Here is a 19,678-nt window from a genome sequence, read left to right on the forward strand (position 1 = left end):
AATTAGTCAGTGTATGAACCTTTGTTAGTCTGGTACAGGGCCCTGGGAATTAGTCAGTGTATGAACCTTTGTTAGCCTTTGTTAGTCTGGTACAGGGCCCTGGGAATTAGTCAGTGTGTGAACCTTTGTTAGTCTGGTACAGAGCCTTGGGAATTAGTCAGTGTATGAACCTTTGTTAGTCTGGTACAGGGCCCTGGGAATTAGTCAGTGTATGAACCTTTGTTAGTCTGGTACAGGGCCCTGGGAATTAGTCAGTGTATGAACCTTTGTTAGTCTGGTACAGGGCCCTGGGAATTAGTCAGTGTATGAACCTTTGTTAGTCTGGTACAGGGCCTTGGGAATTAGTCAGTGTATGAACCTTTGTTAGTCTGGTACAGGGCCCTGGGAATTAGTCAGTGTATGAACCTTTGTTAGTCTGGTACAGGGACCTGGGAATTAGTCAGTGTATGAACCTTTGTTAGTCTGGTACAGGGACCTGGGAATTAGTCAGTGTATGAACCTTTGTTAGTCTGGTACAGGGACCTGGAAATTAGTCAGTGTATGAACCTTTGTTAGTCTGGTACAGAGCCCTGGGAATTAGTCAGTGTATGAACCTTTGTTAGTCTGGTACAGGGCCCTGGGAATTAGTCAGTGTATGAACCTTTGTTAGTCTGGTACAGGGCCCTGGGAATTAGTCAGTGTATGAACCTTTGTTAGTCTGGTACAGGGCCCTGGGAATTAGTCAGTGTATGAACCTTTGTTAGTCTGGTACAGGGCCCTGGGAATTAGTCAGTGTATGAACCTTTGTTAGTCTGGTACAGGGCCTGGGAATTAGTCAGTGTATGAACCTTTGTTAATCTGTCTCAGAGCCTTGGGAATTAGTCAGTGTATTTGGACAATTGTTTTATTTTGTTTAACAGCCACGGTCTTTCAACTCCCAAAGACCCATTTAAAGTCTCAAAAAATAAAGCTGGAACAATTCATTATAACATGCCAGGTGAAGAAGGTATAGAAAAAAGTCATAGTACCAGGTGAAAAGCCACCAACCTGTGGTCAGTAAATGGCAACCGGCCTACCCTAGGTATCATAATGTATCGTAGAGGTGTAGTGATGATATATCTGAACACCTGAACCATTCAGCCACTGTAGTCACTCAGAAGCCACTCAGCCACTCAGCCACTCTAGCCGCTGGGGGGGGGGGGGTGGGGGGCGAAGGAGTTGGAGGAGTCTACTATCTTATATATCCATACACAGCAGTTGTATAAAGACAATGACACATTGATACTATAACAGAAGTTTTAATCTGTACATCAGTGTAATCTCATAGTAATACTGAGCTCATCCCCGGTGGTACCGATATGATAGTCCATGTAAGATACAGACCATCACCAGCTCCGGGTGACCCATAAGCTTGTATGTGGTTTGTATTAATGTACAACAGTCAGAGCACCAAACCATCGGATTCTGGGGTATTTACCAGCATTATTCCCTTCACCGTCTTACTGCGGAATTTAGTCTTCCATGCAGCTCCAAGTAGCTTGTAGTGTGGTTAGTAATGCAGACTTATACCATCATTCTCATGATCTCATGTGAGTTTAAACTTCCTAGATTTGTTGAAGTGGAGAAAGAGATGAGTTGTTCCAACACAAAGACCAAGTAAATATCCAGCTAGATTTCCGAGGACACAAGTTATAGGCCACACCTGTAACATAAACATTAAACAAGTAAAAACCTTTATGTGCTGAAATAAAATTTGAAGTTGGGGGTGTGCAATGTACATGGTTTCACAATGCTAAGGTGACTAAAATCAGTAAAACCGTGAAAGTCAATAAGGATTTTGGTACTTTGTTATGAAATAAGACACCAAGTAGGAGGTAGTTATTGACAGTGTCTAGGGAATGACTTAAAGACTCTTACAGGGGTCTGTCATGTAGACAGGGACATCTCAACCCCAGTGAAAGATTTTGGCTAGTGAACCCATGGCTTGCAGAGGGTTGACAGTCAAATCTTTCACGAGGGTTGAGATATCCCTGTCTACATGACAGACCCATGTTTGATTCTTTTTCTCCCATACTTTAACGAAAAATAATGAAAATTCGTTTTTTTATAAACATTTTCATTCGATGACATCACATGGATGTTGTAACACGTCAAAATTAATCATGTAGTCAACAATGGTTGCTGCAGGTATTGATGACGTCATACTTTTGTCCAGCTCGTGTGAGCTGTCTTTTCCCTTCCCAAGTAAAAAGAGTTATCTCTTCCCTAGCAACCGCAGGATAATCCTGCCAAGTATGGGAGAAAATCTAAGAACATCTAAATACCATACTATTAGGATTCTGTTGATAATTGTATTGGTGATAATTTTATTGGTGAAAATTGTATTGTTGGTGATAATTGTATTGTTGGTGATAATTGTATTGTTGGTAATTGTATTGTTGGTGATAATTGTATTGTTGGTGATAATTGTATTGTTGATAATTGTATTGTTGGTGATAATTGTATTGTTGGTGATAATTGTATTGGTGATAATTGTATTGTTGGTGATAATTGTATTGTTGGTGATAATTGTATTTGGTGATAATTGTATTGGTGATAATTGTATTGTTGGTGATAATTGTATTGTTGGTGATAATTGTATTGTGGTGATAATTGTATTTGTAATTGTATGTTGGTGATAATTGTATAATTGTATTGGTGATAATTGGGTGATAATTGTATTGTTGGTGATAATTGTATTGTTGGTGATAATTGTATTGGTGATAATTGTATTGTTGGTGATAATTGTATTGTTGGTGATAATTGTATTGGTGATAATTGTATTGTTGATAATTGTATTGTTGGTGATAATTGTATTGTTGGTGATAATTGTATTGTTGGTGATAATTGTATTGGTGATAATTGTATTGGTGATAATTGTATTGTTGGTGATAATTGTATTGTTGATTGATAATTGTATTGTTGGTGATAATTGTATTGTTGGTGATAATTGTATTGGTGATAATTGTATTGGTGATAATTGTATTGGTGATAATTGTATTGGTGATAATTGTATTGGTGATAATTGTATTGTTGGTGATAATTGTATTGGTAGTTCCTGAAATTAGGCAGATATATTGATTATATATAGGACAGGACAAACATAAACATTCCTACTGGCGGTGACAGATAGTAGGCGACATAATGCTGTTTACCTGCCACGGTCTGTCCCAGTCCAGAGGGATGGGCAGGGCTCCCGACCAGGCACCAACAAGGCTCCCTATGGTACTACAACAGAGGATTGACTCAGGACCCAGGTCAGGACTACAAAACACAAATCAGTATTCTCAGAAAAAAACTATTTTATAAACACAAACTATCAAAGGTCAACACACATGCACGCACATACGCACCACAGTTTACCTGTTTGAGGTGACTCTGACGGTTGTGAGTGACACACAAACACACACAGATGTTTACCTGTTTTGAGAGTAGACTCTGACCCCAGGTCTGTGAAGTGTACACCCAACACATACAGATGTTTACCTGTTTTGAGAGTAGACTCTGACCCAGGTGTGAAGTGTACACCCAACACATACAGATGTTTACCTGTTTTGAGAGTAACTCTGACCAGGCGTGAAGTGTACACCCAACACATACAGATGTTTACCTGTTTTGAGAGTAGACTCTGACCCAGGTGTGAAGTGTACACCCAACACATACAGATGTTTACCTGTTTTTGAGAGTAGACTCTGACCCAGGGTGAAGTGTACACCCAACACATACAGATGTTTACCTGTTTTGTGAGTAGACTCTGACCCAGGATGTGAAGTGTACACCCACACACATACAGATGTTTACCTGTTTTGTGAGTAGACTCTGACCAGGCCGTGAAGTGTACACCCAACACATACAGATGTTTACCTGTTTTGAGAGTAGACTCTGACCCAGGCGTGAAGTGTACACCCAACACATACAGATGTTTACCTGTTTTGGAGTAGACTCTGACCCAGGCGTGAAGTGTACACCCAACACATACAGATGTTTACCTGTTTTGAGAGTAGACTCTGACCCAGGCTGTGAAGTGTACACCCAACACATACAGATGTTTACCTGTTTTGAGAGTAGACTCTGACCCAGGCGTGAAGTGTACACCCAACACATACAGATGTTTACCTGTTTTGAGAGTAGACTCTGACCCAGGCTGTGAAGTGTACACCCAACACATACAGATGTTTACCTGTTTTGAGAGTAGACTCTGACCCAGCTGTGAAGTGTACACCCAACACATACAGATGTTTACCTGTTTTGAGAGTAGACTCTGACCCAGGTGTGAAGTGTACACCCAACACATACAGATGTTTACCTGTTTTGAGAGTAGACTCTGACCCAGGTGTGAAGTGTACACCCAACACATACAGATGTTTACCTGTTTTGAGAGTAGACTCTGACCCAGGCTGTGAAGTGTACACCCAACACATACAGATGATTACCTGTTTTGAGAGTAGACTCTGACCCAGGCCGTGAAGTGTACACCCAACACATACAGATGTTTACCTGTTTTGAGAGTAGACTCTGACCCAGGTGAAGTGTACACCCAACACATACAGATGTTTACCTGTTTTGAGAGTAGACTCTGACCCAGGATGTGAAGTGTACACCCAACACATACAGATGTTTACCTGTTTTGTGAGTAGACTCTGACGTGAAGTGTACACCCAACACGATGTTTAGTTTTGGAGTAGACAGCGTGAAGTGTACACCCAACACATACAGATGTTTACCTGTTTTGAGAGTAGACTCTGACCCAGGCGGTGAAGTGTACACCCAACACACACAGATGTTTACCTGTTTTGTGAGTAGACTCTGACCCAGGCCGTGAAGTGTACACCCAACACATACAGATGTTTACCTGTTTTGAGAGTAGACTCTGACCCAGGCTGTGAAGTGTACACCCAACACATACAGATGTTTACCTGTTTTGAGAGTAAGACTCTGACCCAGGCCGTGTAGTGTACACCCAACACATACAGATGTTTACCTGTTTTGAGAGTAGACTCTGACCCAGGATGTGAAGTGTACACCCAACACATACAGATGTTTACCTGTTTTGAGAGTAGACTCTGACCCAGGCTGTGAAGTGTACACCCAACACATACAGATGTTTACCTGTTTTGAGAGTAGACTCTGACCCAGGCTGTGAAGTGTACACCCAACACATACAGATGTTTACCTGTTTTGAGAGTAGACTCTGACCCAGGTTGTGAAGTGTACACCCAACACATACAGATGTTTACCTGTTTTGAGAGTAGACTCTGACCCAGGCTGTGAAGTGTACACCCAACACATACAGATGTTTACCTGTTTTGAGAGTAGACTCTGACCCAGGCTGTGAAGTGTACACCCAACACATACAGATGTTTACCTGTTTTGAGAGTAGACTCTGACCCAGGTTGTGAAGTGTACACCCAACACACAGAGACTTGGTAGTATAGTGGTAGCACTCAACAGCAAGGCAAAGTGGAAAGTCTCAGCAACAGAACTGCAACATAAACAGTAATAAATAATTTAGATAATCTTCTCTATTCTAAGTATTGCTATCTTACAATGTAAATTCTTAACCTTTAACATCTGTAGATAAAATCACAGGTAGACCCCCGTCTTCTTACCTGTTATCAATGTCATATACTACTGATATTCTATACTGTTTAAGGATCATTTTTGAAATGCAACATGCAATGTAGCTATTCTACTATTTATAAGTGCTGGTCTAAAGTTGCCCTTTTGAATGACCATGTCCTTTACTTATAAAAGGATGAGTACAACTTGTACATAGTTTATCATCTATATCACTCACTTAATGAAACATATGGTAAAACCATTGATTAAACAAGCAAATATAAAGCTTACTTTACAAATTGAGCTCCAAACAGGACAGCGATACAGTGGAAGGTCAGAGTTCCTAGGATGAGTGTACCACACACCTTTAACACATTCCTTACCTGAAAAAAATCACCTGAGGGGTTAAGGAAGACAATTTCTTTCCCCTACACAAATAAATACCTAAGACATAAAGGCAGACTGAAATATACATTTCTTACATGGAAACACTACAGATATAATACTACTGATGTACCACATCAATAATCAAATTATGATGATGTGTAACATTGCTTGTCTCTAGCTTCTAACTGTCAAAGTCTAAAATTGTAAAATTAAATGCATGTACTGGTGGTGATTAGTACCCATTGTGGTGACCAGACTGGAATTATAATGAGGCACCTCCAAATGCTAGTCTGACTAGCCTGGCAACCCCAAACACTAGTCTTACTAACCATACATGCTTGAATACCTTTCTGGGGTACATCATATCTTGAGCTCAGGCACCCAGACTGATATTTTATAATGTTTTTATTCTGTTTCTCTTACACAAGGCTTGGCAATTTTATAAATATTTATTAGAACTGCAGCAAATGCAGTCTATGGTCATGGGTTAGTAAGTGATAGTGCAAAGTACACCTAAAACCTAGGATAATGTAAAATAAGATGAGCACAAGGAATCATGTCACAATCACGTCAACAAATGGTGCGAAATCATAGGATGCGTATATGCAGCACCCCAGGCCTGTAGCACTGCATGAACTCAGAAAATCAATGTCCAAATCCAAATCTTTGAGTTCTGTTTTATTATGATACACAATTATGCCTTCTTCTTGAAACAGCAAAGAAAATAAACTAGTAGATCTTCGCTCTTCCTCTGCCGTGCATGATTCATAATATACCTTGGTAGTTTTAGGCAATGCCTATCTGAGAACTCAGCAGTTAGTCCATTCTTTTGTTTGTTGGGCTTTTTAACTGTTACCAAATGGAAATATATAATTGTTTTGAATGCAGTTGAGATGCCAGGTAAGTAAATAACAAATTTCTAACGACAAGTTATCTCCCCTGACCCGGCGATTGAACTCTTATCAGGGCATTTTCTAGGGTCTCTCAGAGGCCTATATTCGGCCCCATTCCCAATGAGATTTAGGCTAGAATTTTCTCAATTTCATGAGTTTTTTCCCAATCTGAAAATATCTTAGAACAGTGGCGAAGTCCCACAACTTCCAATCAAACGTTCCAAAAATTATACAGGTTGTCATAAATTAAAACATTTGCAGGAAAACGAAAAATCTAGGTTTCTGTCATTGAAGACAAAAATAAAGAGTTATTAACCATTATTGGTCATTTTTTTGCCTTTTAACAAAAGTACATTTATGTTGATATGCTGATGATTTTTCCCAAACTTATTTAGGGGCCTTTTCCCAGTAAACCTAGAAAAAGCCCTGCTTATCAATGTTATGCGTTTTGTCCTTATTGCTTATGTGTGCATTGACTTACTTTACTGCTAGAAACCATTTTTTATATTAGAGTCATAGCCTTGCTGAATTACTGGCATGTAGTTTATAACAAGAAAAACAATATTTAGCATAGATTACTTCTACTTTCACTTTATGCAAAAATACATGACTGCATGCGGCTACAAAATATGTCAACATCATTCTCCGTTGCCAGGTGGAAAATTCCAGAGTATATGGTCACATAAAGTGGTGTTTAACGTAAGATTCAGAACAAAATGCAAATGTTAAGATTCAGTTAAAAATCAAATTTAAAGGTTTATGTTTCAATATGTTTTCATTTTGAAATATTATAAAGTAATATAAAGTAAATTGTTTGTAAATACGCGATAGTGTGACTTTGCATATTGTCATGCGCAATGCTGGATCTTGTTAAGATTTCCGTTTCCAGTTTATGAGAAAGTTTTCCAACTCTACAAATATGGATCATGATTAACATAGATTAACATTACCGAGATATCTCTATCACAAGAGTTCGCTTAACGAACGGGCCTTCAGTTGTTCGAGCTGCGCTCTCTATTATACATATACATTTGTATTTAGCTTCATGAGTGGGTTTCCATTATTTTGCTTTTATCTATATGTCGCGATCGTCTAATGGCAACCTTATTTTCAATTTGTCATCATCTAGTGAAAATGAAAGGGTGTGTGAGTAAATTAGAGGATGTTTTAATCAGACTGAGGAACAAGTGCTGAAAAAAAAGTCATATAAAACAAAAAGTGACAGTTGTCAGTGGTTGAATATACTAAAACCCGAGGCCATAAATATCAATACTCACTTTAAATGTTGTAGATTTGATTTGTGCATAATTCGGAACGGCGACAACGTTTATCAATATTTGAAATAACGTTAGGATGGCAATTAGCGATTTCACACCATTAAGACACTCATTTACAATGTCAATAGGTAAATGTGTGTTCATTGGAATATAAACAATCAAAACTAACACTACAATGAACATCAAATGTGCCCTGACAAGAAAATTCACTGTATCCTTGTTTGGAACCCGCAAACTCATGGGCGCAGACATCTTGAATTTTGTTTTCTTCCTTCACACAAAAGAGTACCAAATATTGATCAACAATATGATATACGTCACTTCCGGTCCAATTCAAGTCAAAACAAATGCATGTGTATTCAACATCATGACTGTGCTTGTTCCATCCAACACATTTATCAAACGATAATACACAGTTATATGTTATGACTGTATGAACTTTTCACGTGCACGATTACCTAAGGACGCAATGTTTACGAAGTGCCACGCCCCCATTTTGACAGCTGACGGGAAAATCCACAATGAGGATTGACGTTATCTGTAAAATTAGAATCGGCGTCTGGAATTACTTTCGTTTTAACTTTAAGTATACACTTTTTGTTTACATTACATGATGTATCGGACCCGTATTTTCTCCCCATATTTACATTACATGATGTATCGGACCCGTATTTTCTCCCCATATGCTAATCTCTTTCTACTGTATCTCACACGTAAAACCCTCTTTCTAATAGTGCTATCAGGGGATATGATGTCCATGTGATGCAAGTTCGTCATCCAGTCCATTTTCAACAGAAAAAATGAAGGACCTGCCTCCTGAGATATTATTGCAGATCTTCCAACATCTAAATGCGACTGATCTCTGTAGTGTCGGATCAGCATGCAGATACTGGAATTATGTGAGCTCGTCAGAATTTCTATGGAGAGGATTGTGTGATTCATTGGAGATGAAGTCAGATCTTGTCCTCAACGACCGAGCACTTGGCTACTCATGGAAGGTATGTTTGAAGGTTTCTGGCTATCTTATAATTATTCTGTAAGAATGGATAGATCTATTAGTAGAGAATGGCTACTGTTCCGTGAGTCTGGGTTCAAACCTCACTCTGTCCATGGATTGTTCCACTCCTATGGTATAACTTATCTAAACCATATATTAACGGGACCAGTCCATTTGTTTGGTTAATACAGGTGTCCGGTTTGTAGAGAATATAACCTCATGGTTAGCTGCATGCGATGAAGTTGTTCTGAACGACGAATGACAGATGTCAAGGCTACACTATGACTCCGTCCTATCAACCATAATATTGCTACAGAAAACGTCCATCAGTGAAAATGATGTCAAGTAAATTTGCAATTATTAATTCAGCAATATCCAACAATTCTAACATAATCTGATCATTTATTTACCCACCTCCATGTCTATTGTTTTGTAAGCACATTTCAATGGCTCACATCTCCGATACAGCTCATTTGGCTGCCATGATACTGTAGAAGAACAAGGAAAATACACATGTGATTCCTGTCGAGTGCCCGACCAGGAATCAAACTCGAGTCTCCAGTGTGAAAAACTACGGCTTTCCTGATCATGACTGAGTCAAAGAAGCATGCTCTGTCAGCTGACACTATGTACAAACCACACCAACCCGCTCCTTTTACACTTCTCCTCTGTTTTTCTTGAGATTTCTTAAATCTCAGCCCGACACACTTTCACCACCTTTCACAGGTTATTTAGTTGGGTGCAAATGTAGAAGAACAGGGAAAATACATTGAATCAATGGTGTTATGGATAGTACTTATTATTATTTTTCTGTGTTGTGAAAACATTGTCACTGGTTTACCGAAGTTAATTTTACAAAGAAAAGTAGAGTTAAAAAAACCCAAGATAAGTCTGGTTTTCAGAGTAGACAGGTGCCAGATTATACAGATTTTAGGTACTATAATTTATTCATAAATATGCCTGGACCACACACTTTAATCAGTATGGGCAGGGTCTGGTTTAGATAAGGTACACTGTACTAGACATGGTGCCTGTGATCAAATCCTGTTTTTGAAGAACCCATAGCAGGGGTGTACCTAAACCTGGGTTATACTTTGTGTCTTTGGCACAAAGACTTCAAAAGGGAGGGAAGAGTGTGTAATTAATGGTTCTGGATCGGGTCATGATAAATACAGGTGTTTCAAGATCCCAAAACGACGTGGGCAAAGTACAATTTACCGTTGATTAGTCCCACCTTCCGATGATTATGACGTCACGAAACTCATGTCAAATGATGACGTCATAATCACTTGATGGTGGGACTAATGGACAGTAATTTACCCACGTTGTTTTGGGATCTGAAAACCCCCCATATTGGACGGTAAATTGTACTTTACCCACGTTGTTTTGGGATCTGAAAACCCCCCTTATTGGACGTTAAATTATACTTTACCCACATTGTTTTGGGATCTGAAAACCCCCATTATTGGACGGTAAATTGTACTTTACCCACGTTGTTTTGGGATCTGATAACCCCCCTTATTGGACGGTAAATTGTACTTTACCCACGTTGTTTTGGGATTCGAAAACCCCCTTATTGGACAGTAAATTGTACTTTACCCACGTCATTTTGGGATCTGAAAACCCCCCTTATTGGACGGTAAATTGTACTTTAACCACGTTGTTTTGGGATCTGCAAACCCCCCTTATTGCCAGCAACCAGATACTGCTAATGTTTGGAGGGTTCCATGTTTGAAGCCCTGTCTGGCCGCGCATGCTTCAAGAGTCTTGATATTATCACTGGTAATAGTACATTTGTACAATTACATATTACCAAATTTATTTTGTTTGTATACTTGAGTCAGTCAGGTGTGACTACATTATGTATTTTATCCTTCAGGAAGTATACCAAATGAACTATGGCAGTCGCGGTACACGGCGACAGTGGATGAGAGGAAGCCACAGCAATTTCTCATCCTATCAACAACTGCCAAAGCAAATCATGTGTACCATGGATACAGAGGGATGGGGACAGATCTTCCAAATGGAGCTAGAAAGATAATTGTAGTACCAACAGTTATCAATACACTAGAATGTCTTTTTTTTAGATTAAGCATTTATTTAACAGATTTTTATTTTTAAAAATATATCAATTTTTTTATTTTATTTTACTGAAATTTTCATTTATTATGTGTAAAAGAAACTGTCTGTTGTTTTGTTTAAAGATCATTAATAACATTATTGTTATAAGGTTATAAATTACCTGTATACATTCTTAACTTATTTTGTTGTAATATTATTGTGTAACAAGTGTTAATCTAGTCAAAAATATCACTTTGAATGCCTGGATGAAGATGTGTGCCAGTATAACAGTGTTAATTACCCGGTATGTAAGGATGTGTGTCCCAGTGTGAGATTGAGTAGTGTATGCAAAAGAGAGTAATGTGTGGGAGAGTAAGAAGTATGTGTTTTGTTTGGCAGACACATATTCATGTATTCAAGTATCTTCATCAGAATTTTCCGTTGATTTTTAGCATTATCCTAATCATATTAAGTTTTCTAGTGAGCTTTTTTATGTATGGTACTCATCTTTCAATACAAGATTTGATTTTGATTATATAGCTTTGCTATTAATTGGTGTTACTATTAGTGTAATTGATTTTGAATAATTTCCTTATTAATTAATTGGTTTACTATTAGTGTAACTGAATTCAAATAATTTCCTTATTAATTAATTTGTTTTATTATTATTGGTTTTAAATAACTCTACTGTTAATTGGTCTGCTATTTCCTGTAAAACCTACTGAAGTGTATCTGTCTGTGGTGTACAGAGCGAGTGATGATGATGATAATTAATGTACAAGTAACAATTATTTGATGCTCATCAATGGCTGTGGCTTACTTGTATATACAATAAGTGTGTGTGTGTTTTATAGACCTGGTGTATATATCAGCTGTCAATAAACATAAGATATCTATATAACTGGTTTGTGTGTGTGCTGATATAGACCTGGTGTATATATCAGCTGTCAATAAACATTAGATATCTATATAAATGGTTTTGTGTGAGTTTTATAGACCTGGTGTATATATCAGCTGTCAATAAACATTAGATATCTATATAACTGGTTTGTGTGTGAGTTTTATAGACCTGGTGTATATATCAGCTGTCAATAAACATTAGATATCTATATAACTGGTTTGTGTGTGAGTTTTATAGACCTGGTGTATATATCAGCTGTCAATAAACATTAGATATCTATATAACTGGTTTGTGTGTGAGTTTTATAGACCTGGTGTATATATCAGCTGTCAATAAACATTAGATATCTATATAACTGGTTTGTGTGTGTGCTGAGTTTTATAGACCTGGTGTATATATCAGCTGTCAATAAACATTAGATATCTATATAACTGGTTTGTGTGTGAGTTTTATAGACCTTAAGTGTATATATCAGCTGTCAATAAACATTAGATATCTATATAACTGGTTTGTGTGCGAGTTTTATAGACCTGGTGTATATATCAGCTGTCAATAAACATTAGATATCTATATAACTGGTTTGTGTGTGAGTTTTATAGACCTGGTGTATATATCAGCTGTCAATAAACATTAGATATCTATATAACTGGTTTGTGTGTGAGTTTTATAGACCTGGTGTATATATCAGCTGTCAATAAACATTAGATATCTATATAACTGGTTTGTGTGTGAGTTTTATAGACCTGGTGTATATATCAGCTGTCAATAAACATTAGATATCTATATAACTGGTTTGTGTGTGAGTTTTATAGACCTGGTGTATATATCAGCTGTCAATAAACATTAGATATCTATATAACTGGTTTGTGTGTGTGAGTTTTATAGACCTGGTGTATATATCAGCTGTCAATAAACATTAGATATCTATATATAACTGGTTTGTGTGTGTGAGTTTTATAGACCTGGTGTATATATCAGCTGTCAATAAACATTAGATATCTATATAACTGGTTTGTGTGTGAGTTTTATAGACCTGGTGTATATATCAGCTGTCAATAAACATTAGATATCTATATATAACTGGTTTGTGTGTGAGTTTATATAGACCTGGTGTATATATCAGCTGTCAATAAACATTAGATATCTATATAACTGGTTTGTGTGTGAGTTTTATAGACCTGGTGTATATATCAGCTGTCAATAAACATAAGATATCTATATAACTGGTGTGTGTGTGTGTGTTTTATAGACCTGGTGTATATATCAGCTGTCAATAAACATTAGATATCTATATAACTGGTTTGTGTGTGAGTTTTATAGACCTGGTGTATATATCAGCTGTCAATAAACATTAGATATCTATATAACTGGTTTGTGTGTGAGTTTTATAGACCTGGTGTATATATCAGCTGTCAATAAACATTAGATATCTATATAACTTGTTTTGTGTGTGAGTTTTATAGACCTGGTGTATATATCAGCTGTCAATAAACATTAGATATCTATATAACTGGTTTGTGTGTGTGAGTTTTATAGACCTGGTGTATATATCAGCTGTCAATAAACATTAGATATCTATATAACTGGTTTGTGTGTGAGTTTTATAGACCTGGTGTATATATCAGCTGTCAATAAACATTAGATATCTATATAACTGGTTTGTGTGTGAGTTTTATAGACCTGGTGTATATATCAGCTGTCAATAAACATTAGATATCTATATAACTGGTTTTGTGTGTGAGTTTTATAGACCTGGTGTATATATCAGCTGTCAATAAACATTAGATATCTATATAACTGGTTTGTGTGTGAGTTTTATAGACCTGGTGTATATATCAGCTGTCAATAAACATTAGATATCTATATAACTGGTTTGTGTGTGAGTTTTATAGACCTGGTGTATATATCAGCTGTCAATAAACATTAGATATCTATATAACTGGTTTGTGTGTGAGTTTTATAGACCTGGTGTATATATCAGCTGTCAATAAACATTAGATATCTATATAACTGGTTTGTGTGTGAGTTTTATAGACCTGGTGTATATATCAGCTGTCAATAAACATTAGATATCTATATAACTGGTTTGTGTGTGTGCTGATATAGACCTGGTGTATATATCAGCTGTCAATAAACATTAGATATCTATATAACTGGTTTGTGTGTGAGTTTGATATAGACCTGGTGTATATATCAGCTGTCAATAAACATTAGATATCTATATAACTGGTTTGTGTGTGTGAGTTTGATAGACCTGGTGTATATATCAGCTGTCAATAAACATTAGATATCTATATAACTGGTTTGTGTGTGTGCTGATATAGACCTGGTGTATATATCAGCTGTCAATAAACATTAGATATCTATATAACTGGTTTGTGTGTGTGAGTTTGATAGACCTGGTGTATATATCAGCTGTCAATTAAACATTAGATATCTTCATAAACATTAACTGGTTTGTGTGTGAGTTTATAGACCTGGTGTATATATCAGCTGTCAATAAACATTAGATATCTATATAACTGGTTTGTGTGTGATTTTATAGACCTGGTGTATATATCAGCTGTCAATAAACATTAGATATCTATATAACTGGTTTGTGTGTGAGTTTTATAGACCTGGTGTATATATCAGCTGTCAATAAACATTAGATATCTATATAACTGGTTTGTGTGTGAGTTTTATAGACCTGGTGTATATATCAGCTGTCAATAAACATTAGATATCTATATAACTGGTTTGTGTGTGAGTTTTATAGACCTGGTGTATATATCAGCTGTCAATAAACATTAGATATCTATATAACTGGTTTGTGTGTGAGTTTTATAGACCTGGTGTATATATCAGCTGTCAATAAACATTAGATATCTATATAACTGGTTTGTGTGTGAGTTTTATAGACCTGGTGTATATATCAGCTGTCAATAAACATTAGATATCTATATAACTGGTTTGTGTGTGTGAGTTTTATAGACCTGGTGTATATATCAGCTGTCAATAAACATTAGATATCTATATAACTGGTTTGTGTGTGAGTTTGATAGACCTGGTGTATATATCAGCTGTCAATAAACATTAGATATCTATATAACTGGTTTGTGTGCGAGTTTTATAGACCTGGTGTATATATCAGCTGTCAATAAACATTAGATATCTATATAACTGGTTTGTGTGTGAGTTTTATAGACCTGGTGTATATATCAGCTGTCAATAAACATTAGATATCTATATAACTGGTTTGTGTGTGTGCTGATATAGACCTGGTGTATATATCAGCTGTCAATAAACATTAGATATCTATATAACTGGTTTGTGTGTGTGAGTTTTATAGACCTGGTGTATATATCAGCTGTCAATAAACATTAGATATCTATATAACTGGTTTGTGTGTGAGTTTTATAGACCTGGTGTATATATCAGCTGTCAATAAACATTAGATATCTAATATAGCTGTATAAACATTGATTTATAGTTTGTGTGTGAGTTTTATAGACCTGGTGTATATATCAGCTGTCAATAAACATTAGATATCTATATAACTGGTTTGTGTGTGAGTTTTATAGACCTGGTGTATATATCAGCTGTCAATAAACATTAGATATCTATATAACTGGTTTGTGTGTGAGTTTTATAGACCTGGTGTATATATCAGCTGTCAATAAACATTAGATATCTATATAACTGGTTTGTGTGTGTGAGTTTGATAGACCTGGTGTATATATCAGCTGTCAATAAACATTAGATATCTATATAACTGGTTTGTGTGTGAGTTTTATAGACCTGGTGTATATATCAGCTGTCAATAAACATTAGATATCTATATAACTGGTTTGGTTTGTGTGTGAGTTTTATAGACCTGGTGTATATATCAGCTGTCAATAAACATTAGATATCTATATAACTGGTTTGTGTGTGTGCTGATATAGACCTGGTGTATATATCAGCTGTCAATAAACATTAGATATCTATATAACTGGTTTGTGTGTGTGAGTTTTATAGACCTGGTGTATATATCAGCTGTCAATAAACATTAGATATCTATATAACTGGTTTATGTGTGAGTTTTATAGACCTGGTGTATATATCAGCTGTCAATAAACATTAGATATCTATATAACTGGTTTGTGTGCGAGTTTTATAGACCTGGTGTATATATCAGCTGTCAATAAACATTAGATATCTATATAACTGGTTTGTGTGTGTGAGTTTTATAGACCTGGTGTATATATCAGCTGTCAATAAACATTAGATATCTATATAACTGGTTTGTGTGTGAGTTTTATAGACCTGGTGTATATATCAGCTGTCAATAAACATTAGATATATCTATATAACTGGTTTGTGTGTGAGTTTTATAGACCTGGTGTATATATCAGCTGTCAATAAACATTAGATATCTATATAACTGGTTTGTGTGTGAGTTTTATAGACCTGGTGTATATATCAGCTGTCAATAAACATTAGATATCTATATAACTGGTTTGTGTGTGAGTTTTATAGACCTGGTGTATATATCAGCTGTCAATAAACATTAGATATCTATATAACTGGTTTGTGTGTGAGTTTTATAGACCTGGTGTATATATCAGCTGTCAATAAACATTAGATATCTATATAACTGGTTTGTGTGTGAGTTTTATAGACCTGGTGTATATATCAGCTGTCAATAAACATTAGATATCTATATAACTGGTTTGTGTGTGAGTTTTATAGACCTGGTGTATATATCAGCTGTCAATAAACATTAGATATCTATATAACTGGTTTGTGTGTGAGTTTTATAGACCTGGTGTATATATCAGCTGTCAATAAACATTAGATATCTATATAACTGGTTTGTGTGTGAGTTTTATAGACCTGGTGTATATATCAGCTGTCAATAAACATTAGATATCTATATAACTGGTTTGTGTGTGTGCTGATATAGACCTGGTGTATATATCAGCTGTCAATAAACATTAGATATCTATATAACTGGTTTGTGTGTGAGTTTTATAGACCTGTGTATATATCAGCTGTCAATAAACATTAGATATCTATATAACTGGTTTGTGTGTGAGTTTTATAGACCTGGTGTATATATCAGCTGTCAATAAACATTAGATATCTATATAACTGGTTTGTGTGTGAGTTTTATAGACCTGGTGTATATATCAGCTGTCAATAAACATTAGATATCTATATAACTGGTTTGTGTGTGAGTTTTATAGACCTGGTGTATATATCAGCTGTCAATAAACATTAGATATCTATATAACTGGTTTGTGTGTGAGTGATATAGACCTGGTGTATATATCAGCTGTCAATAAACATTAGATATCTATATAACTGGTTTGTGTGTGTGAGTTTTATAGACCTGGTGTATATATCAGCTGTCAATAAACATTAGATATCTATATAACTGGTTTGTGTGTGAGTTTTATAGACCTGGTGTATATATCAGCTGTCAATAAACATTAGATATCTATATAACTGGTTTGTGTGTGTGCTGATATAGACCTGGTGTATATATCAGCTGTCAATAAACATTAGATATCTATATAACTGGTTTGTGTGTGAGTTTTATAGACCTGGTGTATATATCAGCTGTCAATAAACATTAGATATCTATATAACTGGTTTGTGTGTGTGAGTTTTATAGACCTGGTGTATATATCAGCTGTCAATAAACATTAGATATCTATATAACTGGTTTGTGTGTGAGTTTTATAGACCTGGTGTATATATCAGCTGTCAATAAACATTAGATATCTATATAACTGGTTTGTGTGTGAGTTTTATAGACCTGGTGTATATATCAGCTGTCAATAAACATTAGATATCTATATAACTGGTTTGTGTGTGAGTTTTATAGACCTGGTGTATATATCAGCTGTCAATAAACATTAGATATCTATATAACTGGTTTGTGTGTGAGTTTGATAGACCTGGTGTATATATCAGCTGTCAATAAACATTAGATATCTATATAACTGGTTTGTGTGTGTGCTGATATAGACCTGGTGTATATATCAGCTGTCAATAAACATTAGATATCTATATAACTGGTTTGTGTGTGTGAGTTTTATAGACCTGGTGTATATATCAGCTGTCAATAAACATTAGATATCTATATAACTGGTTTGTGTGTGAGTTTTATAGACCTGGTGTATATATCAGCTGTCAATAAACATTAGATATCTATATAACTGGTTTGTGTGTGTGAGTTTTATAGACCTGGTGTATATATCAGCTGTCAATAAACATTAGATATCTATATAACTGGTTTGTGTGTGAGTTTTATAGACCTGGTGTATATATCAGCTGTCAATAAACATTAGATATCTATATAACTGGTTTGTGTGTGTGAGTTTTATAGACCTGGTGTATATATCAGCTGTCAATAAACATTAGATATCTATATAACTGGTTTGTGTGTGAGTTTGATAGACCTGGTGTATATATCAGCTGTCAATAAACATTAGATATCTATATAACTGGTTTGTGTGTGTGCTGATATATATATATCAGCTGTCAATAAACATTAGATATCTATATAACTGGTTTGTGTGTGTGAGTTTGATAGACCTGGTGTATATATCAGCTGTCAATAAACATTAGATATCTATATAACTGGTTTGTGTGTGTGCTGATATAGACCTGGTGTATATATCAGCTGTCAATAAACATTAGATATCTATATAACTGGTTTGTGTGCGAGTTTTATAGACCTGGTGTATATATCAGCTGTCAATAAACATTAGATATCTATATAATTGGTTTGTGTGTGAGTTTTATAGACCTGGTGTATATATCAGCTGTCAATAAACATTAGATATCTATATAACTGGTTTGTGTGTGAGTTTTATAGACCTGGTGTATATATCAGCTGTCAATAAACATTAGATATCTATATAACTGGTTTGTGTGTGAGTTTTATAGACCTGGTGTATATATCAGCTGTCAATAAACATTAGATATCTATATAACTGGTTTGTGTGTGTGCTGATATAGACCTGGTGTATATATCAGCTGTCAATAAACATTAGATATCTATATAACTGGTTTGTGTGTGAGTTTTATAGACCTGGTGTATATATCAGCTGTCAATAAACATTAGATATCTATATAACTGGTTTGTGTGTGAGTTATAGAGTTTTATCAGCTGTCATAACCTTTAATGTTGTGTGTTTTATAGACCTGTGTATATATCAGCTGTCAATAAACATTAGATATCTATATAACTGGTTTGTGTGCGAGTTTTATAGACCTGGTGTATATATCAGCTGTCAATAAACATTAGATATCTATATAACTGGTTTGTGTGTGAGTTTTATAGACCTGGTGTATATATCAGCTGTCAATAAACATTAGATATCTATATAACTGGTTTGTGTGTGAGTTTGATAGACCTGGTGTATATATCAGCTGTCAATAAACATTAGATATCTATATAACTGGTTTGTGTGTGAGTTTTATAGACCTAGTGTATATATCAGCTGTCAATAAACATTAGATATCTATATAACTGGTTTGTGTGTGAGTTTTATAGACCTGGTGTATATATCAGCTGTCAATAAACATTAGATATCTATATAACTGGTTT

At 35.6% G+C, this 19,678-nt stretch overlaps 2 protein-coding genes and 1 long non-coding RNA gene across 4 annotated transcripts; 1 reads left to right on the forward strand and 2 right to left on the reverse strand.

The window, feature by feature from the left end:
* Positions 1 to 1,261: 1,261 nt before the first annotated feature.
* On the reverse strand, positions 1,262 to 8,592 carry LOC138319433 (phosphatidylinositol-glycan biosynthesis class F protein-like). The gene is made up of 5 exons (XM_069262593.1): positions 8,135 to 8,592; positions 5,869 to 5,960; positions 5,384 to 5,500; positions 3,174 to 3,282; positions 1,262 to 1,681 (listed from the first exon to the last, which is right to left on the reverse strand). The coding sequence occupies exons 1-5, from the start codon at positions 8,384 to 8,386 to the stop codon at positions 1,565 to 1,567; spliced, it is 687 nt and encodes a 228-aa protein (XP_069118694.1). The 5' UTR covers positions 8,387 to 8,592; the 3' UTR covers positions 1,262 to 1,564.
* Positions 8,593 to 8,598: 6 nt separating this feature from the next.
* Positions 8,599 to 12,166, forward strand: LOC138319434 (F-box only protein 48-like). Its single transcript, XM_069262594.1, has 3 exons — positions 8,599 to 8,720; positions 8,869 to 9,132; positions 11,011 to 12,166. The coding sequence occupies exons 2-3, from the start codon at positions 8,935 to 8,937 to the stop codon at positions 11,170 to 11,172; spliced, it is 360 nt and encodes a 119-aa protein (XP_069118695.1). The 5' UTR covers positions 8,599 to 8,720; positions 8,869 to 8,934; the 3' UTR covers positions 11,173 to 12,166.
* A 1,954-nt stretch (positions 12,167 to 14,120) lies between these two features.
* On the reverse strand, positions 14,121 to 15,530 carry LOC138319435 (uncharacterized). 2 transcript variants are annotated; one of them, XR_011208014.1, is made up of 3 exons: positions 14,996 to 15,530; positions 14,275 to 14,419; positions 14,121 to 14,201 (listed from the first exon to the last, which is right to left on the reverse strand). It is a non-coding gene; the product is annotated as an uncharacterized lncRNA (long non-coding RNA). The 2 variants fall into 2 exon arrangements; XR_011208015.1 differs by having other exon boundaries at positions 15,069 to 15,529.
* Positions 15,531 to 19,678: the final 4,148 nt, after the last annotated feature.

This window comes from Argopecten irradians, chromosome 3 (assembly GCF_041381155.1).
Source record: "Argopecten irradians isolate NY chromosome 3, Ai_NY, whole genome shotgun sequence".
NCBI lineage: Eukaryota > Metazoa > Mollusca > Bivalvia > Pectinida > Pectinidae > Argopecten > Argopecten irradians.